This window comes from Carassius carassius, chromosome 9 (genome assembly GCF_963082965.1).
Source record: "Carassius carassius chromosome 9, fCarCar2.1, whole genome shotgun sequence".
In the NCBI taxonomy this organism is placed as follows: domain Eukaryota; kingdom Metazoa; phylum Chordata; class Actinopteri; order Cypriniformes; family Cyprinidae; genus Carassius; species Carassius carassius.
The window spans coordinates 30,728,829-30,747,290 of NC_081763.1; the positions used below are offsets into that span (position 1 = coordinate 30,728,829).

At 38.0% G+C, this 18,462-nt stretch overlaps 1 protein-coding gene across 1 annotated transcript; it reads left to right on the plus strand.

The window, feature by feature from the left end:
- The first annotated feature begins 9,660 nt into the window (after positions 1 to 9,660).
- LOC132149577 (transmembrane protein 100-like) lies at positions 9,661 to 11,876 on the plus strand. The gene has a single exon (XM_059558955.1). The coding sequence runs from the start codon at positions 9,778 to 9,780 to the stop codon at positions 10,165 to 10,167; it is 390 nt and encodes a 129-aa protein (XP_059414938.1). The 5' UTR covers positions 9,661 to 9,777; the 3' UTR covers positions 10,168 to 11,876.
- The last annotated feature ends 6,586 nt before the right edge of the window (positions 11,877 to 18,462 follow it).

Consider the following 18,462-nt stretch of genomic DNA (forward strand, 5'->3'; position numbering starts at 1 on the left):
CTGAGCAAGTGATGCAATGCTACATTAATCCAAATCTGTTCCAATAAGCAAACTCAACTACATCTTGGATGGCCTGAGGGTGAGTACATGTTTATTTCTGGGTGAACTGTTCCTTTAATAATGACATCTGACTAAAGTCTGTTAGTATTTAGTTTTTGTTTGTTCTTGACCTGTTGCTGTATCAGTTCCTGTCCGAAAGGCCTTCTGTATCTCCTGCTGATATCACAGCAGAGCTGGATGTGCTTGAACAGCGCTGTCTTGACCTGACACGAGCTACAGGCCCAGAAGGACTCCGATTCAGGTTACTGAGCCTGGGGCAGAAAGATGGAGGGCTGCAGGAAGACAGAAGTGTGTGGGAGGAAGAGGGCCTGAGAAATGAGCAGCTGGACAATAAGGATCTCTCCAAGGATAACATTGTCATCTGGCCTCTACTCATCTGAGTCACAGGATGTTTCAGAGGCGGGATGCTCATTTATAGTAGAGAGAGATCAAGAGATATATATGTGTGTGTCACAGGGACCTTGCATGAGAGAGAATATGAGTCCTTGTGGATGCTGGAGGGTTTGGAGAAGATGACCGCAGAACTTATTACGTATGCTGATCATCGAAAGAAAGGCACTTCAGAATCTCCAGCCACAAAAACAGTTTGATGTTTGATGAAAAAGGTTTGTTGCTTGTGATGCCATTCAGTTTTAAGTCACTTCAGATGAATGCATCTGCTTAATGAATATTGCAAATTTACTGAACAATTAAAACCTTTTCAGTGTGCAGGTCAAGAACTAAACAGCCTCGCTGTATTTGGGTTCAGTTTACTACAATGCCACACATCACACCCTTCATCTTCAAGCTATTTTGGGTCTAATGTGGTGTCAGTAGCCGGTAATCTGTTAACCCCCCATTAAACCTGGTCATGACACACCATCCCATTATTCAAGAAGACAAAGTTCTTCAACAGGTCTATGTTTTTCTTTCTTCTTTTCTTCTTGTTTTATTTCCATCATGCTCTGTTTTAAACCCTAGTGAGCTGACTAGCTAGACAGCATCATAGTCACACCATTGACACACAAAGACTGTTCAGACAGAGGTCATCAAATGTGCTGCTTTAATATACTGTAGCTCATTTCGGCCAGTGTTTAATTCAGCATTGCATTTATTCTTCAAGAATAAGTCCCACAGTGCATTGCATGGAGCTCAGTAATGGATTTCTGTTCTGTTTCTGTCACTGTAGATTTCTAAGCAGCACAACTGTTTTCAACATTGATAATAATAGTAAATGTTTCCTGCACAGCAAATCATCATCCTAGATTGATTTCTGAAGGATCATGTGACACTAAAGACTGGGGTAATGATGCTGAAAATACAGCTTTGATCACAGGAATAAATTACCTTTTTGTCATGTTTATTAGTTACAGTTTTATATATATATATATATATATATATATATATATATATATATATATATATATATATATATATATATATATAAATTTTTATTTTTTATTTTTTTTATTTTTTTTTTTATTTTTTTTTTACAATTTGATTTCAGTTTTAGTTGTATTTTTTTTATTTTTTTTACTTTATTTCAGTTCATGTTTATTTTAGTAACCATTAATGGTTTCACTTCCAGTCTTAGTTTAATACTCTTGTGGCACACACTGTATGTTGTCTAGGGGCAGACAGCAGAACAGTAATTACAGTAATTGCTGTTTTTAGGCAATGTCCGATAGCCTTGCATCTTACTGGAGCTCTCGCCCCGGATCATTTGGACCCAGTGCCGTGGTTCTGTGTGCTTTGTACTCACTGCTGGCGGAGGGAGGAGCTCAGTTCCCATTGCTGGCTTTGAATTTGAAAGGAGTCAGATTGAGCAAAAACAAGACTGTATTTTAGGGTTAGTTGACTAAATTCCATGAAGCACAGCAGGGAAGTTTTTCTGTGAACTGACACACAAAGCTTTTCTCCAGAACTCTTATCCCGTGAGAAACTGTAAGCGTGCTTCGGTGTGTGCATTTGACTCGGATGTTTAACAAAGTGCTTTTTTATTTGTCACATGACTGGAGACATGATAAGAGCGTGCAGCTGCTGTTTAGAAACGCGAATAAAGCTTCCAGCTGACGTCTCTCATGGTCCATGAGTCAGGATTTCATTTCGTTTCGTGTCATAGGCCTACTCCTCCTTCCCACTTATATTATTCATCTCTCTGATGAGCTCTTCCTGTTTGAATTCTTTAGTCAATGTGCTAAACCACTGGCATGTTTTGAGGATGTGTCCTGAAGCTTGCGGGTTGTGTTAGTGCCAGCAGAGGGTGATGTGTTCTTAATGCTGTCCTGAATGTCTTCCAGAGCCATGATGTCTGTCAGATAAAGTGTGGAAACTGCCAAATAAGTTTTGTATCAATAACAAAATTAAGGAAGTGTCTTTCAAAATGCTTCACAGATTTTATCCTGCTACGCATGTTTTGGACAGATTTAAGATGAATATTTCATGCACCTGTGCATTTTGTGGTCAAGGAAAAGAAACTATTTAGCATCTTTTGGTTTTCAGTGTATTTACTCAAGATTATTTTGGAAGGATTTGGAATTCTATGTTAACAGAAAAATGGAGTGTATGGTAGAAATTTGTGTATTTGATGTAGTTTTTTATACAGAAAACCAAAATTTGAATTGTAAAGGACAACATATTATACAGTTGTTTATTTTGTTAGGAAAATTCCATATACATAAGAAAAAGTGGGCTCAATGTAAACCAAATGTTGCACATTTTATAAACAACTTTATTTTATATGTTAATCTATTGGAACAAACAAAAAACGAAAAAGCAATGAATACACTGGAATATATGTAATTCTTTTTTTCTCTCTCTCTTTGGCAGCTAATGTTAATTTGATCTTGTGAATATGTAATACCTCATGTTCTTGTGGCACTGAATTACTGTAATAAAGCATTTAAAAAATCAAAAAACAAACAAAAGTTGTGTTTACACCAATACAACTACCTATAATGAACATCTAAACACTCTGGAGCCGCGTCGTACATACAAACGTGTGTTATTCAAGCTAAAGTGTTTAAATCATGCTTTGAGTGGTGAATTCTCGTCAAAAACTCCTGTGTTTGGATTTGTGTCTATGCAAACAGTCTAGTCTAGTAATCTTGTACACTGTTGGAGGCCAGAACTCAACATTTTATGTGGATTGTCACAGCTAGGCCTTTATAGTGCCATATTTCATTTTTGACAGGAATGTAAATGGAAAGGAACAGTATTTCAGTGTAATTGCGTTTGAATGCCCCTATGAAGGTCCACTTCTAAACTTAAACATCTGAGATAGAGGGTGAGCAGATCATATCAAATCATGCAAATGAGATTGGATGAATTCACCAACTCAGAATAGAGTGTGTTGGCTTGGTTTCTAAAGATGTTAATGAAAAACTGATGTTGTGTTCCTACCGAATCCATCTCATCTGACTTGAAGCGTTGCTCCATTGCACATTTTTCCCAAGTAGTACATTTCCAAGTCGAATGTAAGGATCAGATCTGATCTTTAGCACCGTTGTTTTGCAAGTAATGAGAATGCATCCGTTGCCTCAGCAGTCAATATCTGGTGTAGCTACATCAGTTGCCATAGAGACTATAAGAGAAGCTATCACTGTGGAAAACCACATTTTGCTCATGATCACGTCCACCGTGACATCTTGCAGCGGTGCTGTTATATAATGCCTGAAATAGTTTACTCGTTCATCATTAAAAAAATACTGCTCTTCTCATATAATGTCCAAAAACAAGAAGAAAAACTACTGCATTTGAAATCTGATCAAACAATCAGACTGAAACTGTTTCTAAAAACCTCTTTTAAGTTTAGTTTAAGAATGTTTTTTTTTTTTTTTTTTCTAAGAATTACATTTCATGTTTTATTTTGAATTATGTCCGAAACCTACTTTTGCAAACTCCTCCTAGAACGTTTGTTCAATCTTCAACCATTTTTTCTTTTTTAATCTGACTTTTTATATAAAACTCAATTGAAATGGACACAAAATAGAATCTTTTTCATTCAAAATATATTGTGGATATGGGTTTCCCCAGTCATAGAAAACATTTTGTGATTTTATTCATTTCCTTCAGTTATAATTTCCAGGTCTGGAAATGACATGGTAATTGTTAAACAAAGTATCAAGTATCAAGGCAACTAAAATAAACAAAACAATTAAGCCAAATGCCTTCTAAAACTTGAGAGCATCAATATCAACATTTGAAAATGTCTTAGCAGAGATGCATTAGTCACAATGAGTATTATGTTTCCACCAGGTATGTTGACTGTATGTAAAATGCCATTGGTTTGTGTGGTTGGGCTCGTTCTTAGTTCATCTCTGACTGTTTAAACCTCTGAGTCACCAGAACAAAGGAGGTACTTCTCATTGATTTCATCTCACTTTTAGAGTCCCACATGGTCTTCACACAGGCCGATGAGCACAAAACTGTCACAGCCACCACCGCCAACATGCTGAGACTGATCAATAGATCATAAGATTGGTAAATCGATGAGGGAACACACCACATGTAGCACTCCGGGATCGACTGCGGTGAGGTATGCATGCTTGGGATGTTCATTTTTGTAACGCAAATAGTGCTTAACCTTATTTTAGAGTGCTAAAAAGGTTTATTTATGTCAGATTCATGCAGAGCGTGTGAAACCGAGCGAAGGAGAGGCTCCACGGGGCCCTTACGGGTACGGTAGCCCACAGACAGGAGGCACAAGCTGTTCCAGACTGGGAGACAGGTGGCGCTGGATTCACACAGCGGGTCGTGGGTGGCCGTCCTGCTCCAGCCCCCCCACTCCACGCTGATGTCACTGACTCACATGGGAACACGTTCAAGGGACTGATGCTCCCATCATAGGAACAAAACGAAACGAAAGACAAGAGAGTAGAAAAACAACAGATGAGTGCTTTGGACATCTGTCTGAGTGAGTCAACCAGGACACGTTCACTTTGATGCAAAACCTATCCCAGTATCCCAGAATGCATTGCGATAAGCTCTGTGAACATGGAGTTTGTTTACTTTCCTGCTTAGCAATACCAAGACTAAGTTGAAAAAAATTGCAAGTGAAGCATAAATACAAAAATATAAAAAAATAAAAATAAAATCATTATCAAGAATACTATACCAAATAATCATAAAGATGCATACACATTCAAATAGATATAAGTACAAAAGTAATGTGTTACTTTACTAGTTACTTGGAAAAAAAGTAATCTGATTACGTAACTCGTACATAATGTTGTTGTTGAGTATCATATTTGATGCATCAGACTTTTACAGTATGTCTCATATTGTATTATATAATGAGAATACCGAACTAGTGTATAAACTAACATGAAATAAACAAATGCTATTTCAAACTTTTTCAAATGCTATTTGAAAATAAGAAAGAACGTTTACAAAACAGCTCATGTCAGATATTGCTGTTGTGAAATATTGTTATTGACATTTCTATACTTCCCGACTGGATGCTCTGGGCGTTTTTCAGAATCAGAACAGCTGCCTGGACTTCTGTTAAAAGGTACTGTGGTTGATTTTCTCATCCAAGTGAGTTTTTCTGTGCCGCTGCCTGTGTGTAGCATACCAAATTATTTGTGAGGTTACATCTCGTTTGGGATGCTGCCTGTGCAGAAACAAAGCCACTGTGGTTCAAGTTCACTCAGACTTTCATCATTTACTCACTCTCTTCCATGGAATACAAAGGGAAATGTGAGGCAGAACCTCCTTACATCACTGATGACTGGTGAAGACTAATGTTGCCATCTTCGTGTGTAACTAGCTCCTTTTTCCTAAAAGTTATCCATGTATCCATGCATATATTATATATATATAATGATAATGTATATATATATAATATATGCATGGATACATGGATAACTCAATCAATCAATCAATTGACAAGACAGGGAGCATCTAACAGTGTAAGACACCTTCACGAGGATGAACAAAATAAATGAGGAAATAATAATAATAAACACAAGAGGCAAGAATCGAGACAAACAACTAGCAGATAAAAACATGAAACTTGTGCTTCACAGGAAAAAGCAAGTCAAACGGATATGAAATGTCATAATGGTGAGTAAATGATGACAGAATTTTCATTTTTCTTTCCCATTTCACAGAATAACTGCACTCTGTGCAGAATATTATTTGCCGCATGAGTCAAGAGTTATTACAGATACATGACTTTCAGCCGTTGAGCTCATATTGCAGAATGAAGGGCTCATCTGCTCTTGACTTGCATCACACTTGCCTTCCCAACAGCTTTAAAGGGACTCTGCTGTTTTTCCTCAAACCATGTCAATAAAATATATTTTCTGCTCACACAGGTCTTTATTCATCAGAGCTCCAGGGGTCTTCCTCGTCATACAATGCTTTGAGAAAGGAAAGAATAATAATGAACAGAGCAGAATAGTGTTATCAAAAAAGGGATAAAAATGGTAAAATGTTGTGCATGAGCTATTTAGTTAAAATGTCAGAGCTTGAATTCCTAGGTTTACAGAGTCTATTCCCTGTAAGTCCAGTAATAACATTCATCCCAAGCTTCCCAGGAATATCATCAGCCCTTCCAGGGAAAAACAACCCTAATTTCCAGGGAAAGGAACAGTGACGTCACATAGAAATCCTTAAAATGCCCTGTCCACCCATAGAGACAAATCTTCAAATCTGGTGGACATAATAAAGAATGGCAAAATGTTCAAAAGGCTTTTGTGCTTTATTGTCTTCCCTAGATCTTGTGATAAGTTTCCTGTAGAAGATGCTATTATAGGAACATTTGGTGTTGTTTTCTTCTTCTACTAGTCTGCATATAGACTGCATATTAGTGATAAGACCCACAATCTAAAAGCGCATTAAGATACTTGAGTTACAGGCATGAAAACTTGAAAAGAGCTTTTTCCCATTTTTGAAAGGTCACTATTAGCATATAATGCAACAAAGACAGCTAAAGTCATTAGGTTTTTACTAATAGAGCTATGTGTAAAATCAGTAGAGAGCGGTTCTCTGTGTAAAAATAATATAATGATGCTGGCATCTTTCTTAAGTCATTTTACCCCCTTGTAATTTGGCTCTGAATCTCAGGTGAAAATTGTCGTTTTGACCCGCCTCTCCAAAATAATGAATATCTCAGTAAATATTAATAATATTTTGGCTTTCTTCATCATATATGTATATATATATATATATATAGCACATATGCTTAACGAAGTTGTGTTTTAGTGAACTTGCATGAATTATTCACAATGTCAGTTTGTTAACTGAGCTGTAAAGTGTCTAAATTATAGTGTTTTGTCATTTTATGGGTGCATTTAGTGCAAATTGATCTGTTAAAATGTTGTCAACCTGTTTGAAATCCTTATTGCTTTTACAGAAATCCTCTGGTTGCAAATTATTATGATCTGATTTATATTTATATTTCATAAATTCAAATATCTCCTGTAGATTACACTGTTATAAGAAATGTCTATGTCTCTGTATAGATTGCACTGTTTTCAGATTTCCTTCCATCATTTGGTAAAAATGAACAGGAAATACATTTACAGCTTGCTTAGGATGGGAGCTTGCCAGCAACTGAATGGGAGGTAAAGCTTTTCTTTTGTGAACCGGTTTTAATATTCACAAAATATTGGTTTGTTAATTAAACTGGCAAGTGTCTAAATACTTTTAGGTGGAGGAACTGCACAAGGAAGTCCCAGGCGGAGCTGTGATGTAAGAGACAGTGAGCATATTACTGTAAAAGCATTTCCCATTCATTTAAACAACTTACTGAGCTACAGTAGTACATTTACCTTAATGCATTAAGCAGATGATTTCTTCCAGAGCAAATTACAACATAACCAACAATAATAGAAGAGTAGTAACTGAACAGCATGCCACAAATCAGCAGGAGTAATGCGATCATTCACGGATCCTTTACTATCCATCTTTCCTACCCCGTCTCTCTATTTCTCCCCTACATCTTTGTATTTCTCCTTACAGTATGTCTGAGCTGGCGTGGGGCTACATCAGCGAGTTGTGAGTCACCAGACATCAGTTTATCCGGTTGACGATCACAACATTCGATTTTACCCCAGTCATTTGGCCAGGGGAATAAACTGAGCAGGAACCACTTATGAATGTCAGTCATATTAGACATCATATTTGGCTGTGTATGGAAGAGAGGCTTGGATCTATTGCTTATTTGTAAGCTCATTTTGAGGAATATTTGACGAAGGCTTTCTTAAACCATCATTATGATCTTTTCAGGCTTTGTTGTCTTTAATTTGATGCCATGAGAATAACTGATGAGGTTTTCTGCAGCAGATGGCATCAACAATGTCTGACTAACAAAGAAATAGTGATCAGCGATTGATCCGTTAAGCCTATTTAATCAGTAATGTGAAAGACTGTGCTATATTGGGAATGGATGAAGACATGATGCAAAGCATAGCTGTAATATACACAATTTTGCGCAACCCTGATTCCTGTCCAAACCCTTGACCATGTTTTTTTGTACACCATGCTCTTCGGTTTGATTTACAAGAACACAAACCAGGCCGATCAAGATAACGTGAAGTGACGCATTTCCATGTTAATCTGAGTATCTGTCCAAACCGGAAAATTTGACCGCCTGGTTTTGATTTCTGTGGAGTCATGCAGGTTTTGCACCCACAGTGAATCCTAAATCCTGATTGATAATGTGATTGCCTGATTTTATCATTTTGTGCTGAACTTTTTACTCTTAGTGTGGATGGACACATTCGTTTCACTTGGAAGCCTTTGGTTAGGACATGGTGACATGTATAATGCAGTTAGATTTTCTTTAACCAATTCTAATTACCCGAGAATTGCCTTTTGTTTGCCCTTTGTTGTCGTCACCCATTGAAATAATCACAAATCTTCACACCTCATTGTTTATCAATACTGCCACTCTGTAAATAGAGAAATGATTTCACATGAGAGACGATTCTGGCCTGGGAGATAAATTAGACCGCCATTGCCATGAGCGCGTAGGATCTCTGTCTCTTGCTCACTCTCCTACAAATTGTTTTTTCCTCCAGTGCAAAATCTGTGATGGGGGAAAACTCGATAGGATTAAAAATGGACATCCGCTCAGAGCCCGTTTTTCAAGCGGTTGGCAGTGTTTTGTGTTAGTGCAGCGTAGGAGGCCAAAAGTGCGTGGGTGCGTGGCAGGCACATGAGTGAGCAGAGGCTCTGGATTCATCAGATATCTGCCGGCATGCGTTTTGCCATTCTGTTGGGTTGAATGAATAAATGCTGCATCACATGCTCTCATAGCTGCGCATCTGAATAAAACCATCTGGCAGTCTCCTTATTTAATGAGCACTAAAATAGTCTCGTTCCCATCCCAGAATCCCCTCTATAGGATGCATGCACTCATTCTCTTACAAGCAAGTATGGAAAAGGAGTGGGTGGATTTTAGTGAACGGTGCTTGAATGGTTAACTCCACCCCTCCTCTCCCACCTCCTTCCTGTTTGTGCTTCGCTGCCCAGTCTCATACTATGGCATTTTACATCAGAGTGCAGCTGCAGCCAATCAGAAGCTCTGGGCTGCCCCCTCTGCTGCTTGACTCCACCCCTCCTTCTGGCCACATATATACCAGTGCTCTTTCTGTCTGCCCGAGTGTTTAACGTGCTGCTGTGGGCTCGAGAGATAGAGAGCCGTGGCACTGACAAACCCCACAGACATTGTGAGTGGATCTCCACAATTCCTTGCCTAGATTGCATTTAGCAGCATCCTGTAGCAAGATGGGCTGTACTACGGGGCACTTCACTTGCCAACCACAGACGGCAGCAGCGGCCCCAACCCAGGAAGGCCAGTCGCATGAAGAAACTCCTAAAGTCCCAGACGTGCTGTCGTCCCTAGAGAAGCTCTCGCAAGCCACGGGAGGGATGGAGAAGTCTTGGTACCGCTGCATCTTCCCATTTGGGATTATATCGTTGGTGATTGGAGTGGCTGGAACTGGGGTAACGTACACGTACAACGATCTCCCGCAGACCAAGGTGGTTTCTGTGGTCCTGTTGATCATGGGGCTGGTCCTGGTACTGATGGCGGCTGCTTGCTGGACGGTCCATAAGAAGAAGCGCAGGAAAAAGAAGGAAGGAGGTTCCTTTAGCTCCGAACAGTGTCCCTTGTGACGGCGGCCAAAGAAAATGGTGGCGGATAATAGACCGAGATCTCTGTCCACTCAGTTATCCGTGGTGGACAAGTTGCAAAGGACAGGTCCTCTCTGAGAATCCTGCGGAAAATACGACGTAGGCTGGCATGAGGGTTCACCGGAGTCACACATGCAGTTTACCGTTGCTCAGCAGGTGTCTGGTATCAAAACAAGCCTGGAGAGGGACACACATCCCTGCACACACACACACACAGGACACTTAACACTAACCGCGAGCCTCTCGCGTAGCCTCTGCTGCCATCAATGCTGCTGTTAGTCTCCTGCATTCCTGTTATGCTGAAGAAATGGGCCAGCGGCGGCAACCAGACACCGCGACGAAAGAGGAGTTCACCTCCGTCACCGTCACACGTCATTCTCCCGTCCGGTGACACCGTAGCAATGTGCAAGCTTTTTTACGCAGTGGAACTTGAACCTGTGTCTGCAAGCTGGAACCGGCAGCTGCGGATCAGGATAGGAAGAAAGCACGGACTGTAGAGGTCGAGAATGTGTCCGTCTGCATGTGTGTGTGGAATATGTATGCTGGATTGACTTAAGAGACAGAACACCTACTCAGCCTCTTTCGCCATCCTTCAATCGTAGTCGCTAATGATTTAGGACAGGGGTGCAGCACCCGATATCAAGGACCCAAAGACCCAAGCTTGATATATTGGGAATTTTACACAGTGTACAGTGTGTTAAAGGAGTTTTGCTTTGGATTGTGTATGTGTAATTCTATCTGGCAAATCCAGGACTCTTCAAGGACCTCATATAGTTGGTATTCAGAAAAACAACAGAGGAATTTTATAACGCACACGGTTCAGAGAAAGGCAAGCAAACCTAAGGGTCTTTTGTTCTGAGATAGCCTGCAAAGAAAATTCATTTCCTGCCTGACAGATGAACAGGATTAGTTGAGGGGTGGCGGGGGGTACAAGGGTAGACAAGTCAAAAGTGTAAGTAGATTTTTGTTCTTGTTCCAGTGCCTTGAGCAAGTGATAGGACTTAGCATAGTACAGTAGCTCTGTTTTACCCCTCCGTCTCTCTTTTCCTATTCCAATGCCAGCTTTAAAACTCAAACTCAGCTATTTCAGCATGGTCTCCTCACCCCCAAAAACAACACGCATAAATATGTTGTCACTTTGACCTGGTCAGAGCTCACAAAGGCTGAAGCTTACATCCGTTTTCACAATGGGAATACTGCTTATTTACATTGCCTTGATCTGGGAAGCATTTGGCACTTTTTGTTATGGATACAGTGGGTGGGTAACGGATAATGAATTAAAGGGACAGTTCACCTAAAAATTTAAACTCTGTCATCCTGGTTTTGTTCCAAATCTGAATGGATTGCTTTATTCTGGGTAAGACAAAAAAAAATATTTTGAATCTCTGTGGGGTCCAAAACAACACTTTTGATGATCTGTGTGTGAAAAAAAAACACGGACATTTTTCAAAATATTTTCTTTTATGTTCCAAAGCAGAAAGGAAGTCGTACCAATCTGAGGGTGAGGAAACGATGACAGAAATTTCCTTTTTGGGAAAGTTTAGCCTTCAGATATCTCATAAATCCTGTTAACACTAAAATTCGGAGACGGACAAAAATCCATACCAATTCAGAGGTTAATACCCTTTTCCTTTCACAGAAAGCTTATCAATTGAAATGATTTGACCGTGTTGAGGAGTGGATTTGTTATCCACTGTTAACTGTTGTTAACCGTTATCATAAAAACAAGAGTGTAATACTATAAAACTAAGCTGGATATCTGAAGCCATTTGCTCTTAGAAGAAAAAGATTGTGTTCATATCGCAATCTCTGACTTTTGATTGCAAATCTGAGCATATTACTGGTTCTTTTTCTTCATTTGACTTACATTCAATCTCATTGCTGTCTGGGAGGAACATTTTGAGATTTAAAAACAGGATCTCGTTTGTGATTAAATATTTTGATATGATGGTTTTTGTAATTAAAGGCATGTTTTTGGAGTGAATGTGGGTGCATAACATGCAACACAGCGGTCCTGCGCTTGGGGCACATCCAGGTGGAATTGATTTCTAACAGTGACGTCTGACCACATGGCTGTGGATAAACACAGTGCCTTTTTGCCAACTGATGTACGTGCTGTTAAGCTTCCTGTGCCTACTTAAGCAGTTTTAATTGCTTCACGCAAGAATGTGGTTTTTGTCCCTTTATAGAAGCCGATTGCCTTGTATTTTTCCACAGTGTGCTACGAAAAGCAATGAAAGGAGGGCATCTAAAGTTTCAGACTGCATTTTAAACACTGTTCACAATGCTCTTAACAAACAACACAGACTAGAATCAGGCTACCTTTAAATCAGGGATGAAGTTGATGTTTGAGTGGGAAAAAGGACCAGATGAGTTCGGTTGAGATATCAGTGACCGACCCTAATGGCCTGTCTGATTATATCATGGAAAGCCAGTAATCCAAGATAGCTGTTTACATAAGCAAATCAAGATCAGACGTTCAGACCTGAGTCATCAGGAAAACATGGTGCTGCATCCCCCAAAGTAAACATAGAAATGTATTTATTCTTAGAAAAGACGTATTTAAATATTTTATATATATATATATATATATATATATATATATATATATATATATATATATATATATCCTTAAAAGTTTAAATATTTTGACAAAAAAATAAAAAAATAAACAAGTGCAGTGCAGGTTGTTTTGATATTCAAAAAGATAGTCACAAGTATAAGTAAACACTTACACATGTAATGTTTCTTTTATTTTATAATCCAGGTCTGTTGGCCTCTCTGTGCTTTTGTTTCCATGCATATCTGGAAGTAGTTGTTCGCATGATTTCCTCCAGATTTCAGATTTTTTTAGCTGTTTTTACGAGAGCTAGCTGGAAGGAGGGAGAGGGTGAACGCGTTTACAGAGTTGTGCAATTCCATTGAAAAGACGCGAGTGGAATGTCACGGCTTCACAATTGCTGGCATACTGGATCCATATATGTTCTAAGCTTCGTTTATTACCTTGAAATCTCTTGCTTGTATATAAATCCACATCTGATGTATTGAACTGTCCATGTGGTTTTCTTCTCTAATCTTGCTTGTTTAATGTCAGACCTGGCAAAGGTGTCCTGAATGAATCACTGTTCTGCTGTTTCACATTTTGGAATGAGAAAGAGTAAATCTACCTCTCTAGTTCTGAGAGCGTGTTTTTGCCGTCCTTACATTCTCCAGAATGCTTTTTCTCTTTAAGCTGGAGGCAACAAATGCCAAAATCTGTATTCTGTGTCAAACTATGTGATGTAAATAGTAGTTATTTATATTTTTACATTTATATTCATATTAAAAATACTTTTGAAAAGTTGTATTAAAGAACTGTTATGTGAACGTTTATCGTGTCGTTTCACTTTGTCGTAACCGGTGTTGTGAACGAAGTAACAGCAGCTAGCTTTTTTTTTACCACAAATGTAAGTTGCGGACACTACTAACTTACTGTAACTAAATTGTTGAGTAACGCGAAAGTAGTTTAGCTGTTTTCAAAACTGGAAAGATTTTAATTTCTTTCTTGTATATAGCATTAAGTCGTGAAATGTTTTGGCTTATTTTTTATGTAAAATATTTAGATAAATTCTATCATCTCAGTTATTCAACATATATATTAGTTTTATTTAGTGTAAATTGATAAGTTCAGAGTTAATTACATTACAATAGAAATGGCTACCGTCAACTGTTGGTTACCAACATTCTTCAAAATATTTTTTTTTGTCTCTGTGTATTTTTGATTGTTCATTGAACATTTTCTGAAATATTTTAGTCTTACATTGCTCTAACGTTTTTTAAACTAATAAAATTATTTCGATGACATTATTAAAGTTGTCTGCACTGAACGTTCTCAAAGCGTTAGCACAAAAACCATTTAAGGAAAAGAATTTCTGAAACCTTTAACTGTTGCTACTTGTTTCAGAACGTTCACAGAACATTCAAAAGTAACGATTTCATAACTCGACGGGAACATAGCAAAACATTCCTGGAATTTATGTTAATTGGGTCGCAAGTTACAGTTTTAAAGTAGAGACTATAAGAACAACAATTAAATTCAGAGAAATATAGAAGCAACATGTCTGTATGTTCATCTCAGGAGGTGTTTGTGTTGAAAAATATTATAGCCCTCTCCGGCTCTTGATCTATATAATGAACTTCGGACCCTGTGGGCAAAATGAGCACAGCTGATCACAGTGACAGTCAAATGCCATTGAGAAGGTGATTAGCTACAGCTGATTGAGTTTACAAGTCATTTTTAGATCTCAGTGATTCTGTTTTTTTGACATTTTGGTGTTTTATCGTTCACTTCGGTGTTATACTGTAAGTTGCACTCGGTAAATACAGCTGGATAAAACAAAAACCAGCTGTCTTCATTTCAGGCTGCAAAGAAACAAAATGTGATTCTTTTCTACTGTAAATATCTTCAGAGAGAGACAGAGAGAGAGTGAGTCACAGGGATTTTCTCTCGGCATGTGTGCTCACGGGAGATCTTTTGAAGAATGGTAATTAAATTTGAGCTTTGAACATCGTTTTTGTTTTGGCTGTTGTTGTTCACTTTGTTTCTGCAAGGAAATAATACTGATGCTTTTAATGCCTTTGCAAGTTATTGAAAATGACATTCCCCCCCAGATGAAGACGTTTTACCAACCTAAACAAGCTGCTGTCGAGCTTAACGCTAACCAATAGCCAGAGATTGTGCTGGGTTTCTGCAGGCATCTCAGACAAGACGTGTTAAATCTGAGGTAACTGAGTTGGACGTCACAGCCGCTGCCAATGGAAAAACAATCTCAACCTGTAAATCCCAAAGCACATCCCAATGAATCCCTCCAGTCAGCAGATGTGCTTCAGTCAGACACCGTCTACTGGGTGCATAGCACACTCAATCTCTTTTGCACATTTCTGTCATCTATCTATCTATCTATCTATCTATCTATCTATCTATCTATCTATCTATCTATCTATCTATCTATCTATCTATCTATCTATCTATCTATCTATCTATCTATCTATCTATCTATCTATCTATCTATCTATCACAACAATATGAAATTGCTAGTTATTATGCTTACTTGCTGATCTTCGCTCTCACTTCTCCCATCTCAGGCTCATGTTTGTTTAGAGAAATTCCAGATGTGCGGATGGCGTGATATGAGCAAATATTTTGATCAGACATGACAAACATCTTTTCTTCAGGATCGACAGTGCTGCTCTTATTCTGCACCACTTTTGTGTGAGAAATCAGTTTAGTACGACCTCGAACGCTTTCCATCTACGTCCTCTCGAGCACTTACCAAACCGCAGGTAATTGCTCACAAACCAAGTGTGTCGTGTGGAACGGCCGTGTCCTAAACTCTAAACTCTGGTTAGCGTGTGAATGTTTGAGCAGGAAAGAGGTTGATTTAGAGGAAAGGGGAAAAGGCCACAGGAGGCGACTCTGGGCGTGTGATGGTCCGGCTAGATTACAGGAATCCTGGCAGAGAAGCTTTTCCTCCCCGCTCCACCCAGTCTTGAGTTTAGAGGCGGCCAGCGCTGACCTGTCCCGCTCCAACTGAACTCCCCGATCAATTACAGCAGCTCCCTTTCCTGCCTCATCACATGCACGCAGATTCAGCGCGACTTCAGCATGCCTGCTTCCTCTCCACTGAGAAAAGCGAGCGGCTTTAAAAAAAAAATAGGTCATGTTTCGCTGAACTTCAAGTTGTTAATTGAGTAGTGATAAAAAGCAAAGCTTTTTTGCTTTCCGTTTCTTTTCTAAAAAATGTTTTTGGAGTATTCCCTCAAGATTCTTGATTTTTTGCTCAGTGGCAGTAAAATATAGTAGGCCTATGGAAGCCAGTTTCAGCCAATAAGGCAATTGTGATTTTTTTTTCTCGCATTTTTTGATTATTATTTTATTATTCGCGTTTCGGAGTTTACATCTTGCAATGTTGACTTTTTTTCTTAGAATTACAAGATATAAATTTGCCCTTCTGACTTTTTTTTTTTTTTTTGTGAGTTTATATCTCACAATTCTGACTTTGTCTCATTTGTGAATTTATATTTCGAAATTCACATTTTCTCACATTTGCGAGCTTATAGTCTATCTCACAATTCTGACTTTTTTTTCATTTGTGAATTTATATTTCGAAAAATAAATTCTCGCATCTGTGAGTTTATATCTCACAATTCTGACTTTTTTCTCGCATTTGTGAGTTTATATCTCACATTTCTTGTTTTTTTTTCTCAGAAATGCGAGACATAAACTCACAATTCTGACTTTTCTCACATTTGTGAATTTATATATCAAAAATATTTTTTCTCACATTTGTTTGCGAGTTTATATCTCACAATTCTTACATTATCTCAGATTTGCGAGATATAAACCCACAATTCAGAATTTTTTCTCACATTCGCAAATTTATATCTCACAATCGCCACTGTTTTCCTTGCATTTGCAAGTATATATTTTAAGGCATCACGTTTACATACTGCTCCCGAAAATTGGTTCTGGTTAAATTTTCTGCATTGTAGAATAAATTTTTTAACCTGCAAAAATTTTGGATGAGAATTTCGGACTCAGTTAACTTTTACAATTCTAACTTGAGTTTATATCTCACTATTAGCTACTTTATCTCAGAACTGCGACATCGAAAACCCGCAATTCTGACTTTTTTCTTGTATTTGTGAATTTATAATTTGAAATTATTTTTTTCTTACATTTGTGAGTTTATATCTCAACTCTCACTTTTTCCCTTGCGTTAACGAGTTTATATCTTAAGGTCATTGCACACTGAGTCCGAATTCATATCCAAAAATGTAAAACTTTAATTCAAAAATAAAAAACGTTTTCCCCTCAGCATTGGACATCCTCGCAATTTTGCTGGAAATGTAGAATGTGTTTTGACAGCTATGTCTTTCTGTTTTTATCATCTGAACACTTAACATCTCTGTCCCTGAATTCACAATGACAGCTCAGGGAGGAAAACTGCATTTTGATATAATCTTTCTCAGCAAATGAAATTACAGCGTCTTGCATGGCTTTTAGATGTCCCATTTTGTTCCATCAAACAGCCTTTTTCCGAGAGGTGGGGGGTGGGGAAGAAAGGGGTGAATTATCCCTGTGAGGAGAACTTGAGCAGGGTAAATGGAGGTGCTAAATTGACTGTAGCATCAGATGGCAGGGTGAAGTCTACCAGATGTTCCCCAGAGTTTATCCACCAATTAAGCAGCGAGAGTTTCCTGGAAAACCGCCTGGTCGGGGTTCTTCAATTATCCTCAGATTCAGCTCACACGGCGAGAACTGCATGGCAGGAATGTCAAAACAAATAAGGATGATCTGTTTCCTGTTTCACCAAGAGAAATATTTGGACTAATATGGGTCAGTGCATCTAAAATAACCAGCTGGATCAATGCATGATTACTAAAGTCTGTGCTCTGATTGGAAAGAGAATATTGAATTATAAATAAGCAAATAAGCATCAAATCTCTTATAAACATGCTGATGGAAATGCATGAACATGCATATTGAGCGAAAGATGTAAAAAAAAAGGTTTTTCTGGCTTTAACATTTTAAGGTTTTATTATAAATAGGTCAGAAACATACTCTATGCAGGTACTCAAAAAGATTGATCAAAGCATTGAAAAAAGAATGCAAGCATATTTTCAACCTTACCACTAGAGGCGCTGTAGCTTGCATTAAAGGGTTAGTTCAACCAAAAATGAAAATTAGCCCATACTCACCCTCAAGTCATCCTAGGTGTATCTTCTTTCAGACAAATTCAATCAGAGTTATATAAAACAAAATTGTCCTTAATCTTTCAAGCTGATTAAAGTTTCTCAGCTGGTGTTGCAGTACATCAGTCCAAAAGAAGTTAAATCACGTTTCTACATTGCAAATAAAACAAAAATAATGGTAATATGTTTTAGATGAAAAACAATATTTCAGTCTTTTTGCTTCAAAATGTTGTTACGTGTGCTTTATTTGTTACTTTTTGTGAAAATTTGCTAGCAATTTCTGTGCGAAAATTGTTTCAAATTAGATCCTACACCATCGCTAATCAGTGTAATGGGTACCTGAATAATGAAAAAAAAAATCATATTAGTATTTTTTTTTTACAATATTAATAAGAACCAGTAATAATTACATAAATATATATTATTTTAGAATAAGTAAACAAGGGAGAATTTTGTTTTGTTTTGGTCAAACACGTTTTTTTTGGGGGGGGGGAGTATTGTTATATATATATATATATATATATATATATATATATATATATA